Source organism: Cebus imitator, unplaced genomic scaffold (genome assembly GCF_001604975.1).
Source record: "Cebus imitator isolate Cc_AM_T3 unplaced genomic scaffold, Cebus_imitator-1.0 Scaffold13, whole genome shotgun sequence".
Classification (NCBI taxonomy): Eukaryota; Metazoa; Chordata; class Mammalia; order Primates; family Cebidae; genus Cebus; species Cebus imitator.
The window spans coordinates 2,013,797-2,036,870 of NW_016107328.1; the positions used below are offsets into that span (position 1 = coordinate 2,013,797).

The following is a 23,074-nucleotide window of genomic DNA, read 5'->3' on the forward strand; positions in this document are numbered from 1 at the left end:
CTTTACTGAGACCTGATACAAAATACATTGTATTTGTCAGAGTTGCTCAGAGAAACAGAACTAGTAGGGGTGTGTGTGTGTGTATATATATATATAAAAGAAGGAATTGGCTGATGTGACTGGAGCTGACAAATCCCAATGTCTGCTGTCAGCAAGCTGGGGACCCAGGAGAGCCAATGGTGTGACTCCAGTTTGAAGACTGGCAGGTGTGGGACCCAGGAAGGGCCAGTGTTTCAGCTTGAGACCAAAGGCAGAAAAAACCAATGTCCCAGCTTGAAGGGTGCTGGGAGGAAGAATTCCCTCCTTTTCAAAAGGGGAGGATCAACTTTTTTATTCTATTTAGGCCATCAAGTGATTTAATGGGGCCCACCCACACTAGGGAGGGCCATTTCCCAGTTTAAATGTTAATCTCATCCAAAAATACCATCACAGCCATACCTAGAATAATGTGTGACCCTATATCCGGGCACCCATGCCCAGTCAAGTTGACACATGAGCTATTACTCATGTACAGATGTTTCAGGATGTGAGTATTCTTTGTCAGTCAAAGGGTATTGTTTACTTCAGAGGTGAAATTCTCAGTTGTCACAGAGACAATTTTGATGGACAGATTTCATGGTGATTTAGTAGCTTCCAGAAAACATGTCTATTGGTGGGTCCATATTTCCATCACAGTTGAGATTTTGGTTTAATGTTCGGGAATCAGCTCCATCCTACGTGTCCTTGAGAGAGTCACGCTGAGAACTGTGCCAGCACAGTACACCAACCCCGAGGAGTCCTCCATGAGGACTTCACTCAATCCTCCTGGCCATGAGCTAGCAAACCATTGTTGACACTGGTCCCATGGGAGTAGATGTTGAGTAGGAACTAGTGTTAGCAGCACTCTATGTGGCAGGACCGTGTCTCCATCCACATGGGGTGTTTCTCCTATAGCCCAGAAGTTGGCTGCCCCTGGCTTATGAGCCTGGGGCGGGGAGGGGGTGTCACACACACTGCCTGCCAGTTTTAGTGCCCCTGGGGTTGCCCTCACTCTTCCATTGGTTGTTTTCCTGCAGTGTGCTAATGCTTCACACTGTGTGTTGGGGCCTTAGTGGGAAGGAGCAATTTGGACTGCGGGCACAGCACAGTATTCTGCCTTAATCTTGTTCAAAATCCCAAGTGTTCCTCTGACGTGCTTTAACCACTGATCCAAACAAAACAAACAAAAAACCAAGCAGGAACCCTGGCTTTGCCCAAATCACCCCACCTTCTTCTCCCAGCTGCTTCTACACAACCTTTGCCACCTTCAGCCTTCAGTTGGGTCCCCGTGATGGTTGGTGGTGTTGGGAGAAGAACAAGCAGAGCCCCCACCCTGGGCTCAGCATACAGCGTGAAGCTTGAGAAGGAGTTTAAGTAGCAGTTATTGCTGGAAGACATATGCTGTTGCCAGCCAGCATTGGAATTGCTATTTGTTATTTGAAGTTCATTATTTTTGCAAGAAAGGCCAATCTCCTTCAGTGGAGACCACATATACCAGTTGCCTGTTTGCAAGGAAGTGCATGTCCAGTCTGTCATGTTTTAATTTAAGGCCCTGAGTAATGTGGTCCCCCAGCCCCTTCCTCACTGCGCATCTGGACAAGAGCTCTGGGTGGCAAGAAGCTGCTCTGCAGAAGGGACTTCTCAAATGCAGCCTCTGGCTTGAGAGAATCCGGGTGCCCTGGGGGCCACCTGAAGGGAAGCTCAGACCAGCCTCCGCCCATTGGGTGGCAAATGTTGAACATTTCATAACTTATGGTGAAATAATGGGGAGGGGGCTTAGAAAGTGACTTATGTGAGGCTTTGAAATCTATTTTTAATTTTACTTTTAAAAATAAATGCTCTATTCTATAAATGTGACTGTAGCTACACAGCAAAAGCCCTGATGGAAGAACCCCACTGGTGCAAGATCCTCTTCTAACCCTTTACAGACCGTGGTGGAAGAGAGCCTGGCCATCTGAATTGTCTTAAAGTGGGACCAGGATGAGATCTCTTGTCTAATCCTAGCCACAAAAGAATGAAGTCCATCCCAAGTTTTTAGCAGCCCTCTAAGCTCAAATAACTAATGAGTTAATGGAATTTTCCTTTTCTTGTTCCCACAGAGGCACTTTTTTGACTTCTACTATAAACAAGTCTCTCCCTAACTTCAACATGATTCTCGTGGTGCAGATAAAAGAAGAGTCACTGGCTGGCTGGCTTTTCTCTTATTTTCTTTCCATTCACCTTTTCCCTTCATAGCCTCTTTTGACTTCATTTCATGTTGCCTCCGCATGTACGGTGCATTAAAATAGCAGACTTGTATTCTCTTCACCATGATGGAGCCCTGGCACCTGCAGTTGTATCATTTACTCCACTTTCCCGTTACAGCTTTTTTGGTCATTGTTATGTTTCATCTGAGGAATCAGATCCTTCCAAGAAGATTAAGAGTATGTATAATTTTAAAAGAATTGATGGTAACAGCAGTTTCCATCTGCCATAACTGCTTGTATTTTCTGTTATTCCTTACTGCATTTGGGTGTCACACCCACTCCATGCTTCCAGACTCTGTAGTGTAATGAGTCATGATGGATTCAAATGCCCATGGAAGACCCAGGCGAGAGAACTGGATGTGTCCTCTGAGGGCAGTCGGATCGACTGCATATCTCCAGGACCGAGAGCATATGCACCCAGCATGCCTCTTTGGCTTCAGATGATCTAATACTAGATTCTTAGGCATATGCTCAGGATTTCTAATAGATACCTATAATCCAGGTTTCGCTTTATCTTTTAATTCCAAGTCCTTTTGATCTTTGTAAAATACTGAAGTTTCACTGATGACTTTGTTTTTTTTCCCTTTATTATAGCCTTTACTATGACAACCTTTTCAGCGGCACGCTTCGGTTGGTTGGTGAGGTTAGGCTCCTGCCTAATGAACTCTGCAGTGCAATTTATTTGATCTGGGGCTCTGCCAACTTTAATTGTATGAAGCTCCTAATTACACATGCAGGTAGCCTCTTAAAAGTATTCTCATACTTCACATTCCTTATAGAACATTTGTCCTATTGCTGCTCAATGGTGACCTTTAGCATGTAGATTCAGAAACAAAAAGTTCATTCAGAGTCTTGGCAATGGGCTGCTCTCCTTGTCACTTCATGCCAGCTCTTGTCCTTTGTAGGCCTTCCTTAGTTCTCCTGTAGTTGTTTGAACCTTTTCTTTTTCTTTGTCTTCACTAAAACTTCTTTGAGAGAAGTTTGTGGTATGACTTTGGACGGCTGCTCCTCCACATTACATCCTCTCCCAAAGCTCTTTTATTACTTGCTGAGCTCTCTTACACCATCGTAGTTATGGAAAATTCCATTTCTTTGTGAAATGTTTAAAGTAAAAATAAGCCCCATGATATATTGTGGCTATATGAGAAATGGTCTGAAAATATAGAGAACAAAGGTTAGTCTCTATTTCATTACGGCCTTTTTCCCATACAAGCCATCCTTAGCTAACCTGAGGATGCTCATCTATTGAGCTTTACTTTTCTTCCTTTTCCTAAGCCCCCATCTTTCTGCTATTATGCCCCAAGAAGCTGCAGCTTTGGTTGGTGCTATTTGCAGAATCCCACTTTATTTGAGTTTTAATACTGCTGAGTTTATTACTGTTTGCTTGGTGCCTGCTTCCTGACCCATGTCCTCAGCCAAGGCAGGTGGGTTTTAATTGATTTCTCCCCTCCAGGCAGCTTCACCCAGGGAAGTTGTCCTTGCTGGCTGAGATTACTTGGTCTATTTCAAGTTTGGGGCCAAGGCCGGGCTGTAATAGTCCTGACGGGAGGGAGCTAAGCTGTCCTGCATATGGAGGAGAGTGATGAGGGCCCCTGTGAACTTGCCTTGCCCCAGGCCGGCCCTTGTTCCTCATTCCCACCAGAACAGCAGTCTCCATCCCGGCCGGAGGAATTCCCAAAAACACCGAATTCTCGGTGTCCCCCTCCTTCCCACTCCTCCGATCCACCTGGTGTCCCCACCTGGGGGAAGGCCTCCTGGCCACTCCGGTGTCTACGCCAAAACCTGGCAGGCCCTCTTTCCTCCTTGCCTCTCCCACCCCCACATCTGCCCTGTCAGCACATCCTGCCTCACAAGGGGACTCAAATCGTCCCCCTGGCTCCCAGCTGCCTCTTTCATTTAAGACTTTGCTACTCAAAATGCAGTCCCCGGGCCAGTGGTCAGCATCATGGGCTTGTGAGAAATGCAGAGTCCCTGGCTCCACCCCAGCCCTCCCAAATCAGGCTTTGTGTGTAACCAGCAGCGGGGGTGTCCTGCGCACATTAGGATTTTAGAAGCCTGTTCTCAGCCGTCAGTCCCCCTTCCCTGGCTCACAGAGGATGCTCTTTTCTTTCTATCCTGCTGCTCAAAGATCCGGTTTTCACACAGAAGCCAGAGTGATCTTTTAGAAGTATCATTATATTTAAAATCCTCCAATAATTCAGAAAGTCTCCAGTAAACTTAGAATAGAAGCTCTCCATGGCCCACCAGGCCCAACAGCCAGGCACCCCCCTTTCTCTCTCCACTTTCCTTCTTGCTTCATGGTGGGATGCTTCAAGAAGAGCCACCCCACTCATACTGACCGTAGGAAGGAGGCGCAGGATCCGGGAGCAGCTGCTTCCAAATAAAAGCAAACACTCCAAGAAGGAGCACGACCTACGGAGGCAGGGGGATCCCTGCATGTCAGGATAACCCCTGCCCGTTAGGACACGTCAGGTCAGACCCTGTGGTCAGCTTCAGCTGTCGGATTGTCAGGTCCTTCCTGCCCTGGGGGGGCAATTAGGAAGTGAATATTTTCCGAGGGGCAGAAGCTCTCCTCCCTCTCCAGGCAGTGGTGAAGATGTGGCATCCTCCCTTACCCCAACACAGTTCTTAGGAACTGTATCACAAACCCTATCTAGTGTGGTTGGTTATACACATGGCTTTTCTCCCCAGCAAACTGGAAGCTCCATGAGAGCAGGTGACAATTTGGTCTCAACCACTTCTGGGATCTCTTAACTTGGCTCAGGGCCTGATATGTTTTAGAGGCTTCATAAGTGTTCAAAACCATGAATGCAAGATCAGATGTCGGGAAGCTGAGCTGGTGGGGCCAGTTGCCCTGCATGTGGCTTGTGCTGAGCAGCCTCGTGTTCTCCAGCCTGATTGTGCATCCCCTACCACAGCAGCTGCAGGCCTCTGGGACAGAGCCCCCTGCCTTGATGGACAACCCTGGGGGTATCTCTGGAGAAGCCCGTTTCATTGGAGTCACCCAAGCTTATGTCACAGTGGATGGAGAAGGAGCCCTTGGCATAGCCAGTGCTGTAGCAAGTGGCTGAAAGAGAGCCAGACTGCTTGGATCTGTCACATAATAGTGTGTGACCTTGGACAAAACACTTCTCTAGTTTGAACTTGTGTTTTCTCATCTGTATAATGGGAAGATCATGGGACTTACTCCACAGGGGCTGTTGTATGCATTACACCTAATTATGCAAAATGAAACCACTGGCCCTGTGCCCGGCACATGGCTGAGTCCATAAATCTTAGCTCCCATGATCATGGAAACAGCATAGCTCCTTACCTCTTACTGTGTCTGTAGAATTCAGCCACATCTGTTTCTGCTTCTGGTCGCTTCCATTTAGCAGGCAAGTAGTGAGGGGGACTTAAGACCAGGCCAAAAGAGAGTTGAATTAAGCGGATCTTCCTACTCTGAGAGAGAAGTACGTGGGTCATGTGGATTTCAAGAGTAGAAGCTGCTGCCTCTCTGGGATTTCAGCATAAGATCTGAGACTCTCCCGTCAACACCAGTAGGGTGAATGTCAAGGCTTTTGCTGGTGCTCCAAATAAGAAGAGATAGTCAGGTTCTTCTTCTGTGGGTCTGCTTGCTACTAAAGAACTTACCTTGGTAAGTTTGATGAGTGATTTAAGTGGTTTGTGTTTTGTTATGATAAACATTTTAAACAAAAAATAAAAATACTTTATTCCTAGGCATATGATTTTTCTACCTTGGGCAAAGACTGTGGCTCTGTGGCCGTCCAGGGAGGAATATGATGTGGGTCCTGCTAGCTCTGGTTTCCTTCTCTGCTCAGGTACCAGCAAGGCCCTGCTGGGGTTCTGTGGAGGCTTCAGGTCACTCGTGTTAAAGGACAGGGAAAGAAACTGCTCGTAGAAGCAGATTGCTTAATTATAGGGAGAAGAGTATGCATCAGCTGAGGAAAGAAGCCAAGTGCTTCTCCAGCAGGCACCAAGGCAGTGTCCTCGAGGTGGCCCACGAAAGGGCAGCAGATCGATCCTGCCCCCACTGCTGTATCGAGCACCTGCCCTTCAGGTTGACAGAACCACCAGCAATAAGAAAGGCCAGGGCCTACAGGGATGGTCACGGGGGCGATTTTGTGAAACTGAGGCAGGTGGAAATGTACAAGGGAAACTATTCCTAAAGTTCTGTGGAGGGGGCTTGGGTGAGAAACAATCTGAAAGGTTTGCCTAACCCCAACAGCTGCATACCTGTGCGGGGATCACCAGGCAGGGGTAGGAGGGAGGAGAAAAGCGTAGGGAAGAGAGTACTCCCTCTGTGAGACACCAGGCAATGCTGTAGAGCTGCCACACCAGGCCTGGCACTAAATCAAATCGAGACTCAATGTATGTGCACTTAAAGGTCAGGAAAGTCAAGTATTATGCACAATAAATGCATTTAAATATTAAAAAAAAAGATGTTTGTGGGGAGGGAGATGCTCTGCCTGCCTCCTTCCCTTTCACAGTGAATATGCTCTGAACTGTTTCAGCATGACTTTGAAATAGCTCCTTTGGTCCACATTCAAATAATTCCATTCAGTGTTTCTTGAGTGCCTACTATAAGCTGGGTGCCCTCTGGCCATGGCATGATGGTATGCAGGGGATGTGTGAAGCACATGGGCAGCAGCTTAAGTGTGTGCGGGCTTGGTTCAGCTGGGAGGGGAAGGGGTGGCAGACACCTCCTCCAGAGAGGCCTGGCATCCAGGAGCAGTCATGAGTGCTGTACCTCACACACCTGCCCTGTGCCAGGCACTGCCCCATCTCTTCATTCCGACGTGCTGTCTACCATCGCGATCTCTGTGGTTTCTCATGATTTGTGAGGCTTCTTTTTCTAGTCAAATGATTATTCAGACCAAACTAAGCTATGCTTAGACTGCGGAGACATACAACAGGTACACGATGCTCTAGCTATAGGCATCCTCTTCCTGCTGCCCAGTGAGTTGTTTTGGCCAGTGTGGCAACCTTTTCATCCTCTTCTTAACGGCACAGAGGCCAGGAAGCCTGCATTGCTCCTGTCTTCCTGTTTCCAAGGCCCTTTTCTCTCAATGAAGAGAGCTGGCCCTTCCTGTTTCCCTCAGGCCAGGGGACCTGGTGGACAAGTCCACGTTGTGTTGGGCACCCTCTGCACAGCAGAGCTCTTCAGTGCCTGCGGCTTAGGAAACAGGGTTTCAGCTCTGTTGGCCGATGGTGGAGTCTCAGTGTTCAGAGACCCAGGAAACACAGGAGATGGGTGGTGACTGCCATTAGCAAGCTGCCTTTACAGCTTAGGCTTTGAACTGTGCACAGGATTTATACTTCCGGGAAAAGAAAACGTGTCTGCTGTCTACTTACAACCAAGAGAAAAACAGGGTGGAGAGGCAGCATTATACCGTCTTCCTCCATGAAAGATGTGTAGCCTGATAGCAGGATGAATCACAGCCTTCCTCACTTCCTGTGCATTCTTTCCTCCTTAAAAGGCTTTCAGTCTCCATTGATGTATGGAATGGCTTCTTCCTGCCTGCGAATACCTCCTGATATTTCCACAAGTTTCTTGCACATAATGCCCCCAGAGCACCTTATTTTTGTCCTGTATAGATATATATTTCTGGAGTTAGGAATTGATGCTGTTTTTTACAGCCCACATTCATTTGTGCCTTTTCTTCCCTCTATATAAATTCAGGATTGTATTTGCCGTTTCCCTTTATTTCTGACTTATACAAGTCCACTCTTCACCTAGGGTTGTGAAAGCAAACTTGCTTGCTCGTTAACCTTGTAAAACAGTCCTGCCAGTCCCCCGTTTTGAGAATGAAAAGGAGGCTACTGCTTGGTTATATTTAAGCAGTGAGTAAAACCCTAATCACTGGAAAAAATAAGGCTTCTTCCCCAGAGCTTAAACACACACAGGGGAATATTCTCCCTACAAGAATCAATTGCAGTGTTCTTTGTTCATACTCGGTGTTGGGTTCTATTCGGAATTTGGTCTGCAGTCCTCTAATTCTTACCGTCACATGGAGTCCACGAATTTCTGAGTGGAAGGGACCACACAAGACGGTGGCTGTCTGGGAGGAAATGAATTGTGCCCTTTCCTTTGATCTCAAGGTATGGAAGCATCTGAGGAACAAGAGGTGAGTTAATCAGAGGGTAATGAGAACAACAGGAGAGGAAGAGGAACTGGAGACCAGATGAGCCATCTAGTCATAGGCGGGGCTGGGCAACAGCAGGGCAGCTCTTCAGTTGCTTGCTATAGCAACTGCCCTCCTAGGAAACCTCAACCCAACGGACTCGGGACTCCCATCGAATAATGACTACCTTGTAACTTTCCTTTTACCCATTTGAAATGAAATTCACAGATTCCTACACATGCATGACTTAAAAAAAAAAAATCAAAACACTCTAGTGTCCTAACTGAAATAACAAGAAGTAAATGGAAAGTTATTTATACTAAAATAATAAGAAACTGAGTGTTTTCATATTCAGACATGACTATACCAAGATACGGTGGTAGACAGGACAGTGGTGCCCCAGAAATGTCCATGTCCTCATCCCCAGAACCTGCAAATAGGTTTTACTTGGCAAGTGAGAATTAAGGTTGCTAATTAGTTGAATCCAAGATGGGGAGATTATCCCGGATTATGCACATGGGCTCAGTGTGATCACATGTGTCCTTAAATGAGGAAGAGGAAGGCGGTAGAGTCAGAACCAGAGAGACGACATCGTAAGAAAAACTCCACCAAATGTTGTTGGCTTTGAAGATGGAAGGAAGCCACAAGCCAAGGAATGCAGGAAGTTTCTAGAAACTGGAAAAGCCAAGGAAGTGGATTCTGTCCTAAGGTCTCCAGACGGGAACACAGCTCTTCTGAAATGTTGATTTTAGCTCAGTGAAACCCATTTCAGACTTTTGAACTCTAGAACTGAAAGACAATACATTTATGTGTTTAAAGCTGCTAAATTTCTAGTAATTTGCTAAAGCAACAATAAGCAAATAAAAACGTAACGATGGGGTCACGTGCCTTCTCTTAAGCGTAGTGCCTACTGTGGGTGCACCATCCAGGAGCGCAGGCTGAGAGCATGTTGTGACTTGAGGGTGAGGCTGCTAGTGCGAGCAGCATTGCTGATGCTGGAGAGCATTCCTAAATAAAATGAAGTACTGCCTTCCCTCGCTGTAAACAACAGTTGTATTTCTAGAACGCAGCACACAGACTCAGTACTCTGTGTTTATATGTAAAACAGTTAGGTTCTAGGTTCAGATCATCATAAATAAGGTTGTTGTTATTGTTTATTTTTATCCTTGTGACTAGGAGGAAAATGTGAAAGTCATGGTGAGACACAGAACAGTTCTTGGTTGTGAGGGGCATTCTGAAACACTGTTGCCCATACCTGCAGCTTTCACAAAGATCTCTGCAGGGGACGGAGGGTTCTGCTGCACTGGCTTCAGGCGTGGTGGAGGAGGAGAGCTCCAGGCAGGGGTGAACAGCAAGACTGACAGGAGGCCAAGCCATGGGCTTGCATGCCTTCTCCAGGCCCTCTGAGGGAGGCAGGCGAGAGGGCAGCGTGGAGGCAGGCCTTGTCTCTCAGACTTCTGAAAGAGGGGGAATTCCTGCTGTTTGGACTTAGGAATGCAGGGAGGGGTAAAGGGTAGACTCTCCTGTTAATTCCGGTGTCTGTCCTGCGGAAGAATCCAGCCCGATGCTCTTGGAGCCACTGTTTGCATAGCGTTGGCAATGGGGAGCTGGTTATGTCAATTCCAGACAGCAGTCCACTGTCTTCTGTAGCCCCTCTGTGAGCCCTGGCCCCCTCCAGAACCAGCAGTACATCTGATGGCCCCTCATGTGACAGCCCCTTGTGTATTTGAAGGCACAGGCATCTTTTGGGCCCTGTGTCTTCTATTCTCTAGGCCAGACATCTTCAAGTACCCCAGCCATTTTTTTCTAGACTGGTCAGCCTTCTTGGAATGTTGACTGATGCATCTTTAGTCCTCTTCGTGATTGAACCCAGACATGGACTCCAGGGGAAGCCCGAAGCTGACCGCAGTTGGAAGAAATTAGGATGGGACTTTGTCCCTCATTTCAGTAAACTCTAAGCTGCCTTTTACAGCGGCCACGCTCACCATTCACTCACATTGATCTTGGTGCCACCTCAAACCCGTGGATCTTTTTCACAGGCACTACTCCCAGATTCTGTGTCTCCCATCTGTATTTGTGGCATTAGGTGGTAAACTGAGGCACCGACTTTTATGCTGATCCACATAACTAAGAAGTCACTTAAGGGCTCTTGGGGTCAGACCTAGAGTGAGAAGCAGCTTGGCCTGGCCGGGGTAGCAGTGCAGGGAGGGGAGGACTGGAGCGCTCTGGCCTGCATGTCACGGTGGAGCTGACTGGTCCCGCAGTGCTTTGGACGTGGAGTGTGTGTGAGAGCTGCATCAGGGCTGATGCCTGCGCCTTTGCTTTTAGAAGATGGGTGGATGGTGGTGCCTGCTACCGAGAAGAGGACAGAGTAGGGAGGAACAATTGGGTGGATGGGAAGTGACTGGTTCCCACTAGTTTGGCTTTGTTAACTTGGAAATGACTATTTGACACTGACATGGATATGTCTAGTAGGAAATATGCTATGCACATTCACATTTCAGTGAAAAGCTTTGGTCTAGACATAAATTTGGGAGTCATCAGGATGAAGACAGTATTTGAAGTCACGAGTTTGGCTGATATGATGGAAGGAGGGGATGTGGAGAGAGAAGAGCCCTCCCAGGGCTGAACACTCGGGCCATATGCCACTTAGGGGTACAGAAGTGGAGATAGATGCTGTGGAGATGCCAAGGGAGCAGCCAGGGAGGAGGTAGGACACTTAGGAGGGAGCTATGCTGTGGGGCAAGGGAACAAAGTGGCCCAGGAAAGAAGCAAGGGAGGGCTGGAGGCTGCAGAGGCTGAGCAAGGTGCAGACTGAGCTCTGAGGGTCGGGCCTGGCCAGGGTGGCAGTCACTGGACTCTGGAAGAGGGCAGGCCCATTGAGCATTGGGCTTAAGAGCCTCCTGGAATGGGTTAGGGAGAATGGGTGTGGCAGCAGATAGACCATAGAGGCTGCTCTGCCAGCTCCCACCTTGTGCCTTCTTCTCATGTTCAGGCCCCTCCTCTTCACAGGATGCCAAACTGTCCCTGGCTCCCTGCCTCCAGGCTTTCTGCCTCCTCTTCCCCCAGCCCCCTCCTACATTCCAGGAGAATGAGCTTGGGTCTCTGATTAGGCCCCTCCTGTCTAATAGAGAGGCACCCATTAATTTTAGAGACAGACTAAATTCCTGTAAGATCCTTCATGATCCGGGTCCTGATGGTCTCTCTAGTCTTTTTTTTTCCTCTTTGTTTCATCTCTTCCCCACTGCGACCCCCGACTTGCTCTATGCTCTGGCAATACTGAATTTCATTGGATCTGTCTAGCCGTTTCCTCTGCCTGGTGCTTTCCCCATCTCTTTACGCCTCCTCCCCATTCTTTGGACTCCTAGGAATCCCACAGTGTTCAAGACCAGGGGCATCATCTTCAAGAAACCATCCCGGCCACCAGCTGCTTCCCACCCCACCTTCCCCCAACCCTGGCAATCCCGGACATGGCCCCTGTCCTTTTCTCCCCTGGACTGCAGCCTGCTGGGCACAGGAACTGCATCTGGCCTCATGGTTCTGTTTCCAGCTTCTACCAGAGCATCTGACACATGCCAAATTCTCAGTGGACAGAAGAGAGAGCCCAGAAGTTGTCTGAAGAAGTACATATGGGAATTCAGCCTATAAGAGATGTGACACTCCAAAGCAGAGAGTGGGTGGCTTTCAGAGATAGCTTATTCAACAAGTGACCCACCTCTTAGTGGTGTCTGAACACAGAGGCTGCCTCTATCTGTCTTGCAAATCAAGTACTGATGTTACGTTCCTAACTCCGCCTGAGGAGATTGACAGCTTTCTAGTCCAGCAGCTCAGCACAGACACCAGCCCTACACATCTGTTCCCTGTGTTAACCTTGTTTTCTATCCATCTTCTGCTTTCCCAGTCACTTCTGGCCCCAGCAAACTTTCACCAACCTGCCCATCTGCCAACTTCATTAGCATGAAGGCTGCCGAATGCTCAACATAGGGGGCTGTTTACCCATAGGAGGGCCCCATCGAGCAGCACTACGGGCCACTAGGGGCCCCCCGAAGTCAGAACTCCCCTCTTCCTTAGAAGTCCCCCTGGAACCTGTGCCTGAGCTGCCCCCCAATGGGGCTTGCTGCATTTCCTCTCTAACTAACACTCTTATTCCTGTGGTCGCTCAATGCGGGGGTCCAAGCCCTGGTGGGGCGTCTTCTCTCCTCTTCAGCTGTGCCTCATCTGGTGGTGATTTGAGCAAGACTTTCACTCTGCGCTCTTCATCCCAGTGACTCATTGGAGAAGCAGCATTCACTGTTCACCATTTGCCACGAAGGCGAGGGAGAGCATGACACAGGTCGCGCCTCCTTAGTGTGGCATAGTGTGATGGCTGGATCCAGTGGCACTGGTGTGTAACAGGAGTCAGCACAGTGTTGTAAGGGGGCACTGGCTCAGGGAGCCAGGGGGAGCTTCCTGGAGGAGAGGGCATGGACCTGAGTTCTCAAGAACAAGAAGGGATCTTTGGGAAAAGGTGGCAGACCAACACAGTTGGAAGTTCAGAGGCAGAAAGCGTGTGTGTTCAGGAACCAAGATTGAGTGTGGGAGAAGGAGCCAGGCAGGAAGGGCTTTGCCCATCCAACAGGGGAGCTTGGGCTTTGTTTTGAAGGTTGGAGGAAGCCGTGACTGTTACACAGAAGGCTGTGGGCTTCAAATTCCAGAATCACCTGTTACTAGCTGAAGGGCTCACATCAACTCTCTGAGCCACCGCTTCTCAAAGGGATGCACTGGGAATCCCCTCTACGCTGCCTTCCTCATAGGGCTCCGTGAGAATGAGAGGAGGCATGGGATCCACAAACACTCTGTAAGCTTGGAGGGGTTTACCCGTTTGGGCCATTATGAGAAGTGACTGTAAACCAGGGAGCAAGTAGTGTCACAGGCTACAGAAGAGAAAGAAGAAAAGGAAGGGTGAGCAAGGAGAGATTTCTTCTACCTGCAGGCGTTTGCTGAGATTTAAAGATGGAGGTACACAAGCATAGTGATGGGCCATGCCCATACCCGTGAACATGCACACGCATTTATCACATGCACATATGTGCACAATATTCATGTATCAACACACCCATAAATCTGCACATAAGCATGGATATCTACATATGCACACCCATATTCCTGCACATAGGCATGTGCATGTACATAGCAAACCCTCACCCACGCCCCCCCACCCCTGTGCACACTGCCTGCATCTAGTCTTCAATCGGCTGTTGTCTTCACCTCACTGCCTCTCCCATGCCTGATCTCATCATGGTGCTCACCACATTCTCTGTGGTGATGATCGTGACAGTGGCTGTGTTCTCCTGGTGGCCTTGTGCATTCTGCCTGCTTCCCCTGAAGTGCGGAAGGCCGGGTCGGGGTCTGGGGCTGCCTCCCAGCAGGTTCTGAGAACTGATCCTAAGAACAACAGGCATGCCAACAAGAGAAGAAAGAGGGGCTTCTCTATTTGTTTCCTGAGCCACAGCCACAGGTGCCTTCCCTTTCAGGGACATTAATGATATCTGCGAGAGGGCTGTTCTCCGAGACGTGGTTTAATAAACAGGAACCTGGTTCAATTTATTTACAAATGGATTTGAAACGTGAAGGATGCCCGAAGCAAAATGACCTCCTGGTGGTGGTGGCAGAGATGACAGTGGAGTTTCTTTTTCCCGAAAAACATAAAGGCTGATTCCTGTCCTAAAGAGACCCCCTAGCTGGAATTCCTTAAGCAAAGATGGTTCATCTTCCTCCCAGTGCCTGATGGAGGGCACAGGCTTGCGGGAGGGCACTGGGAATGTGGGCAGCATCTAAAGGCAGCTGCAATGGTGGCAGCTTTGTTCCAAAGGGTTGCAAACCCAATACGAAGTTAACTGATGCCACCTCCCTGTCATTCTGGTGTTTTGTTTTAGGGCCAACAGTTTTATTTTAAATTCCTTTATTCATCACTCAGTTATGTGTTGAGAGCTAAGTTCTAATAATTTGGTAGGTTCCGCGTGGTCTGATGAAACCCCGGAAGTTCCAGCACCCTGTCAGGACTGAACAGGAATGCGCTCCAAGGCCCTCTGTGCAGGCATGGGGGGACTCAAGCACCACGAGGTTCTTTGCACAGTGTTTTGAAAGCTGTGATGTAAATTTGTGTTGTTTATCATGTTCCACCAGCAGTTTAAAAAATTGTTGCTTTAAATACCCAGCTAGTAAGAACATTTCGCCTTTCTCATTGGTGCCTCTGTGGGATTCAGCCATGAGATGCAGCGCTCTATCCTCTTAATGAGTCTTTGTTTGTCATATTTTGATGTCCTTTGATGTGTCTCAGGGCTGTTTTAGTGTCCTGGGGAGGGATGTTGGTGCAGCCTCTGACACAAAAGGAGCTATGTTAGGGGATTGGGTTTCAGAGGCTGTGGGCCAGGTTATACGCTAAGGTCAAGTGTCCCCATGGGCCACTGCCTTTCCCATGACCTTCCTGTTTGGCAAGACACCTCCCTCTCAGTGTCAAGGATTCCAGAAAACGTGTTTCAGGCGGGGAGGGGTTGTCCTTCCTGCTTCAGCCAGCTTCTGGGTGTTTCTGAGACTGTGTTTCCCAGGCAGAGGGTAATTTGACAGAGGAGTCGAGCAGTACCTTCTCATTAGAGAGGAAAGAGAGATATGAAAAAAGTCAGGGTCAAATGCAGGAGACCAGTGGGAGAATCAGAAAGATCATGTGGACCCTGACACTGCAGCCTCCGGCTTGGCCAAGCCCAGAGCTGTGCACAGTGACCTGGCTGCTGTGGCCAGCAGGCTCAAAGGTCTACAGAGCAGGGCCGCAGCCTGCATGTAACTCCTCAGGACCCAGTGGGTGGCAGAGGCCCCCAGGGCAGCTTGTCAGCCTCCCCTGGGTCCCCTTCTCCTCTAAATCTGGGACACTAAGACTTCTTAGGGCACTGTGAAGACTGAGTACCTAATACATGTAAACTGCTTCACACAGCACCTGACCCCCAACAAACACTTCTTATTCCAGAGTGTAATCTCAAAGCCTTAGATCTGTCCTCATGTGACTCCATCATCATCATCATCATCATCGTGTGTTTACCGCTTTCTTTGTTCATTCAGTAATTCCAGGGAGGGTCCCAGCTGCTCTGGAAGCTGAGGTGGGAGGAACTCTTGAGTCCAGGAGTTTGAGGCTGCAGTAAGCTGTGATTGCATCACTGTACTCCAGCCTGGGTGACAGGGTGACACCGTGTCTCAAAATAATTATTACTGCTGTTATACACAGTACTGTTACTCCAGGGAAAGCCTACTTGCTGTTCGCCCCTGCCTGGGTGCCATGCTGGACATCCTGGCTGTGTTCTCCCGGAACCAAAGTGTTTTGTGGCTTAATGTGAAGTTGCCTGGTACAGGCCGGGAGCTTTGCAGACCAGAGCTCGAAAATCTGCTCTACTTCCAGCAGCGTGACACTCGGCAGTTTACTTTCTCTGAGACTTGACTTCTCTTCCATAGAATAAGGTGATTGGACCTTTGAGACTTTCAGAGCCAAAGCGACTCTCCTCCATAGAGATACACCATCTTCCCTACTTTCAGATCATCGAAGGGGCTCCTACCAGACAGAGTTTGAACCAAGGGCAGACAACAGCTGGCCCTGGAGTCTGTGGCTGCTCCAGACGGTTCTCTTGGTCATCACCTCCAGGTTCTACACCTGGGAAGGTCTAGAGCTATAGGTCGGTGCAAAAATCACAATTACTGGCCGGGCGCGGTGGTTCACACTTGTAATCCCAGCACTTTGGGAGGCAAGGCGGGCGGATCATCTGAGTTCGGGAGTTTAAGACCAGCCTGACCAATATGGAGAAACCCCGTCTCTACTAAAAATAACAAAAATTAGCCAGGCGTGATGGTGCACACCTGTAATCCCAGCTACTCAGGAGGCTGAGGCAGGAGAATCGCTTAAACCTGGGAGGCGGAGTTTGCAGTGAGCTGAGATCACGCTATTGCATTCTAGCCTAGGCAACAAGAGCAAAATTGCATCTCAAAAACAAACAAAAACTACATTTACTTTTGTACCAGCCTAAATCACCAACACCTACCTACTATGTGCCTGCCAAGACTGTGGCACTGGGCTGGACAAGGAGGAGCCAGCACTGTGCTTGCTTTGGGAGAGATCTGTGCAGAGATGGGAGGTAAAAGCCCTGTGCACTGGCCCCTCAGGCCACCCTGGGAGCACTGTGGAAGCAATGCAGGACCCACATTCCTTAAAGAGAGTTTCCTGAGCTAGAGGAACTTCTGGGACTTTCTTATGTGTTGGCGGGAGAAAGCTTAACCTTCGAGGAATGGGTTTTTACAAAGAAAGTGAGGAGAGGAGCTAGAGGAGCCGGAGAAGGCAGAACAGGCAGAGGGGCAGAAGAAAGCAATACAGCTAGGCAGTCAGAGCCACAGCCGCTGCCTGGCACACAGTGGAGTCTCTGTCGGCATTTGCTGGATAAATGGATGATGACGGGTTAAGGCAAAGGAAGACATGGGGTCTCCAAGGAAAGCTGCCCTTCAGCATGAAGAGAGCCCAGCAACGTACCGGTCCTGACAGTGATCCCGTCCAGACACCCGAACACTGGAGGCAGCAGAACAGCAGAATGCAGTGCCTGATTCCGTGAACAATCTGTGCGTCCCAGGGGTTAAGTGTTTCTATTAAGCCATCTATGCTGCTAATAATTCATTCTCATAGATGTGTTAGATACAGCAATTGGGGAAAATGGAGTACCCATCTCAGGGGATAATGACACCGTGAAAGCCATATTATTTCTGTTGTGGAGAACAATTTTAAGCCTGTGCTAATAGATTAAGCTACTAGAGTGATCATTTTGAACAAAGAGAGTGGTTGAGAGTTCTACAGCCAGCCTGAGACTAATCAGGAGGAGAAAAGAGTGATAATTTAATCATATCAACCAGACTAAGTTCGAGCTTTTGCTACTTTCTGGCTATTTGACTCGAGTTACCAGGCCAGTAGGAGCTTCAGTGTCCCCATTTGTAAAATGGGGACACAAATGCCCACGCATGAGACTTTGCGTGTATAGGATAGGGACAAGGCATGGGAGAGTGTTCAGTAAACTACAAGTGGCTGGGTGGATACTGGGTGCTGTGGGAGCAAGGAAGGAGGTGCCTTGTTTGTAAAAACTGTATAGAAGCAAACAGTATGATCATATACCACAAAATGCACAAAGGGAGTGCACTCTTTGCAGAAAGCCTTGTGAACCCCTTCTGTAAAGCATCTTCTCTACATATTAGCTTTTTGTGATGTGGACATCTGTGTGGGCAGCGTCTGCAGGGCCAGCAGAGCCACTCTTGAACACTCAAGAGAGTGTAAAGGAGGCCCAACGGCAGGCTGCGGGCGACCTTCAGGAACCCTGCACGTCTCAGAGGCTCAGTAACACGACAGGGCAGCAGCATGTGTCTGTGCACACCAGGAAGCCTGCTCTTTGCAGGACTTGTGAAATACACATTGCCATTGCCGCCATCACTTTTTCTGGTGAATTAAGCCCAAAGGATGATGTTGGGAAACTTTTTGTACTCTGATAATTAGCAGTGGGTGAATTTCGTGGTGATTCTGTTGGACAAATCCTGGAGGCTGGAAAATGAAAAAACAAAACAAAATACAGGGAGAAAGGTTATCTTTACATAGATTGAATGGTTAGAAAAGATTACAGGCAAGTAAATGTAAATACTTAGAGGGATAATGAGAGAAGCCTACTTCTCAGAAAGTCTTCTCATGTTAGGCAAGTTTTGATTCATAAATGTCAGATTGGATGACACAGGGCCCTTCTTTGAAAACTTCTAATGCCTTCCTTTGTAAAATGAAGTCTCAGTCTCTCAGCTGATGATCAAGGCTTTTCAAGATCCACCTGCAAACTTCATTTCAGGCCTCACCTGCCGCTTCTCCCCCAAATGCCTTCTCTCCTGTGACTTTTGCGCAGCCCTATTCAGACATTGTTTGACAGACACCCCTGAGTTTGCTTCCCACTTGGAGATGGAGGTGTGATCTGGAGTTCAGGACTGGTGGCTGCAGCCTGGCTCAGCCGGGACTGAAAGTGCCCAGGGGTCCAGAGAAGAAGTCAAGGTGGGAGACCCAGGAATCCTCCAGGCTTTGTGGTAGGCAGAAAGAGAAGAGTAGTGAGCGACCCTGCAGTCTGGCACAGAGACCAGTGCTGGCAAGCTCAAAGGTGGAAGCAGTGAAGAGGGCGTCTCATGCCAAATGGAAGAGATCACTCGAAGGGTGAAGACGGGACTCTGCCCAGTGGGTTTGGTGACAAGGAGGTGGCCAGTAGCCTTGGCGGGTCTGTAGGGCATGCACCAGTTCTTTGCTCACTCTCTTCTCCCTGTGGTGCCTTTTCCCACCACAGACCCTCTGTGGCCAATGCCACTGTCCAAGAAGCAGTCCTCAGGTACTGCAGAGTTATTAGCACATTGTGTACCTTCAGGTCAGGCACACTGGCCTCCTCTGTGATGTCAGGCCAGCTGGGGACCTCCTGCTTCCTCCTGGGGCTGGTCCTGAGAACTTGGAATGTGTCCCCTGTGCTGCCAGGGGACAGGAGGCTACAGCCTCTGCTCCTGAAAAGCCTGTCCCTGGCGTGGTTCTCCTTGTCCTTGGCAGTGATTTCAGCCACTGTCAGGACTTGGACATTGTGGGGTTAGAGTTTTTAAAGGGTGGAAGTTTTCAGCTAGTGGAAAATTTCTGTCAGTGAAGGAGTCACTGTCCTCTTTAGGCTTAGCTTTGGTGACAGTCAGTATGTCCACATGATGGTGCCATGACCCAGAGCCTGCGTTACAGCTCATGGATGGGTTGGCCTCTCTGTATTGTGTGTGGTCTGTTTACCGGAGTGTGGAGGGCTTGTTTGCACATGTGAGGCCCTGGGGACCTGGGTGTCAACCATCCCCATCCCCCCACCCTTCCTTGTGTCGCATTTACTGACAGGTAAAAGGAGAAAAGATTAGCTGTGCATTGCCTCCCCTTTCCCCAATTTTCTGTCAGGTTCTGTCTTGCAAAGTGAAATAAACCAATATTTACTTCTAAAATCCTGGTTCATGGTATGTTTTCCCAGTTAAATGAAATTGAAACAAATAGGAAAAGAACTAAAAACAGGTCTCAGTTCACTCGAAAACAGCAAATCAGTCTAAATGCACAGACAGTTTCCACTCAGAATAGCTCTCCAGCTCTGGGGGAATTCTATCAGTCCAAATCAAAAGTTCTTTGCAATCCGTAATGTTGGAACCTCTGGAGCCCACCCCAGAGGAACCTTTTCCATTTTTCTCTCGGAATTAAACATGCCCCACCTGTTGACACAGCCCTTCTCACTCACAGAGACTGGAATAATCACAGGTTCAGGATGAGACCTTCCAAGTCAGTTGGACCCTCCCCAGAGATAGCAGAGTCAGAAGAGGCAGGGAGTAGGAGGCCACCCAATGCCAATTGCAGGCCAGGAAAGGACCCAGACATTTTGCGAGTGGGACCTCATGGAGGCTGTCCAAGCCGACTTGCCATCCCTACACCTCCTGGGAGTCATTGCTCTCCAGTCTGCCTGCACCCCATCCCCATGCCTCCGCTAGGACCTCAACACCTGCACAGGCCACCCCTGCAGGAGCCCAGCTACTCCACAGCACAATCATTCACTGTGCCCTGTGCCTGCCCCCTGAGACTCAGCTTCCTCAGAGGACTGTGGTTTTCTTAGCATCTGGCGCCTAGTGGATCATCAGTCAGCAAGTACTGAGCACGTGCTGAGTGCCAGGCATTAAGCTTGGCTCTGGGGAAACAGCTGTGAGCAGGCAGACATGGTCCTGCCCTTGTGGAGCTTGCCATCTACTGGTACCTGGTAGGGTGACAAAACTTCTGTGGAGTGAAAGAATGAATGCTTGACATGCTAGAATACCTTCCAGGTAGCAGCAAGTATTTTAAAAAGTGTGGTTGAGGCCAGGAGCAGTGGCTGATGTCTGTAATCCCAGCACTTTGGGAGGTCGAGGTGGGTGGATCACTTGAGCTCAGAAGTTTGAGCAGCCTAGGCAATGTGGAAAAATCCTGTCTCTACCAAAAATACAAAAATTAATTAGGTGTGGTGGCACACACCTATAGTACCAGCAACTTGGGAGACTGAGGCAGGAGGATGGCTTGAGCCCAGGAGACGGAGGTTGCAATCAGCTGAGATCACACCACTGCACTCCAGCCTGGGCAAGAGCGCCTGTCTCAAAAAAAAAAAAAAAAAAAAAAAGTGGTTGAATGTATGAGTGAAGGGACTGAAAGGCAGTGCTGTTACTGAGCACCCACTTTGCATATAAAATCCGCTCCCATCCTCCCAGGAATCCTCTGAAGAACACATTTTGGTCCGTTTTGCAGATGTGTAAACTGAAGGTTGTGGGGAAGTGTCTTGCCCAGGCCTCAGAGCTTAAAAATGGTGGAACTGATGCCCCAAGCCCAGTAAGTGCAGGACAAAGCTTTCCTTCCTGCCATTCAGACTCACCTGGAAATGAAGGGGTGTTCCTGGCACCTCTCTGTAATCTGAAGACTCTCTTATCCCCCAGCTGGACAGTTCCAGGCCCTTTGCTTTCTTCTCGTGTTAGTTTCTAGCCGTTCATTGTTTTTACTGCTCTAAGGTCTCAACTTCATGTCTTTTGTTTCTCAAGATCAAAGACAGTTATTATTTACAAACAGCCAGAAGCTGGCAGCATCGGGGATGTGGGGCATTAGCGCCCAGCTGGCATTTGGTCTTGCCTGGAGCCTGGTAGCTTGGAGCTTCAGAGAAAGGCCTGGCCATAGAATCCATGAGGTCCTGTTCCCTGACGGACACCCGGAAGACTCTCCTGTCCAGCCCTGTGGCAGTGAGTTTCCACCAGCAGGCCTTCCCCAAATAGTTGAGGCATTAGTGTCGATGGACGGATGACACCTGGGGAAAATCAGGCCTGCTGGACATCTGCTCCTTCCTAGTATGATACAGATCTTCACACAGAGGCGAGCTTCCTGAGTGTGGAAAGGCAGAGAGCCCTGGATGGACCTAGTGCCTTTATCACTGACAGATGGACCAGCTATAAACTTCCAGGAGCACCCCACAACCCCTGACACTTGCATAAATAACCCCCACAATGCTTTCCAACCCTCATACTCTAGGTAACCACGCACCTGCTGGAAGCCCCGGGAAGCAGCTTGGCATCCGGAAACATTTGCCACAGCTGGGGACAGGTTGCTCTACATTGCTGAGCCTTGCTCTGTTCACCTGTAAAATGGGCATGAGAGCAAGCACAGCCTCGTAGAGAGGATCCGTGGAAAGTGGACAGCCTCCTGCAGTGCGCTGGTTGCTCCTAAGCTGTAGTTTGTTACTTTGGACCTGGAAGTGGGCCCTGAGTGACCTTTCTCCTGCCCTCCTCCCACAGGTCACCGAGGAGGAGCCCAGCTCCAACCACACGGTCATGATCCAAGAGACCGTCCAGCAAGCGTCCGTGGAGCTGGCCGAGCAGCACCACCTGGTGGTGTCCTCCGACGAGGTGGAGGGCATTGAGACGGTGACTGTCTACACACAGGGCGGGGAGGCCTCGGAGTTCATCGTCTACGTGCAGGAGGCCATGCGGCCAGGGGAGGAGCAGGCTTTGGAGCAGCCGGCCCAGGAACTCTAGACATGTGGCATCGGACGGCCACAGCGTGGGGCTGCCAGGCTCTGCAGGCACCTAGGGTGGGGAGGCCGCCCTGCCTGCCCAGCCCACAGAATGGTGCTCTCCTTTGCCCTCCCTGCCTGGCAGCCTGATGGGACTCTCCTCATCCAACTTGGGGTAGGCAAGGCAGTCAGCATCACCAGCAACATCACAGGACCCTGTCCCCAGCATAGACACCCCCTAACACTCATCATCTGCTTCCCAAAAGATGTTAGCACCAGCCCCCCACACGTGCACACCTTCAGCCCTTGCTTCAGGATTCAGAGACTCCCACCCCGCTCAGCATCTTCCCTACATCACAGTCCCAGCTCCTTGACCCTCATCTAGGTGCCAAATGTTCATCTGCGGCCGCTTTGCAGTCGGGTGAGAGGGAGACAGCCATGACACAGAGAGCAACCTTATGGTTTTTGAATCACTGCTGGGGGGATGGGGGTAGGGGAATTGTCCTGGCTTTGTCTACAAAGTCCCACTTCCCTGAATATCGAGGGCTCTTGGTATCAAGTGAAGTAAATTCACCCCGTCACAGGGCCTCGTCCTACCATCCTGGAATTGTTGCGCTTTTAAAATAAATGCACTAGTTCACTGTTCACCTCCCATTCTAAGGAGGTGAGGTGGATGGATATAAACATTTCCCGTCTGAGTGCTTTGCTTCCCTCAGTAAGGCTGGATGGCTTCCATTTCCCCTTCCCAGGTTGAAATCTTGGATTTGGGGCCCACTCAGAAGGACCCCCATCCAAACCCAGGCCCTTACAATGCAGACGATGATGCTCTTTCCTCTGCATTTAGGTTTATTTTTGAAACTTTTGGAGGTTAGTGACCTCACCATCCATTTCCTGGCACCCAGCATTTGGTTTGCTGCCAGCCAAGAAGTGACAGTGTCTTCTCCACTGCATATTTGGAAGGAGCAATACGCTGACCATCAGAAGCTTCCTCGCACAGGGCTATTTGACCAAGGTTTCTAGCCTGGGAGCTCGACATTTGCAGCTCCTGCTCTGTGCACAGCATTGTGGGGATATTGAGTTGAGTCCC

The 23,074-nt window shown here is 49.3% G+C and overlaps 1 protein-coding gene across 1 annotated transcript in view; it reads left to right on the top strand.

The window, feature by feature from the left end:
• ZFAT (zinc finger and AT-hook domain containing) overlaps nt 1-22,685 on the top strand; it is a 224,205-nt gene extending 201,520 nt beyond the window's left edge. The window contains exon 16 of the mRNA XM_017499885.2: nt 21,770-22,685. Within this exon, the coding sequence (XP_017355374.1) occupies nt 21,770-22,009 (240 nt within the window). The 3' untranslated portion in view covers nt 22,010-22,685. The remainder of the gene's footprint in view (nt 1-21,769) is intronic.
• Nucleotides 22,686-23,074: the final 389 nt, after the last annotated feature.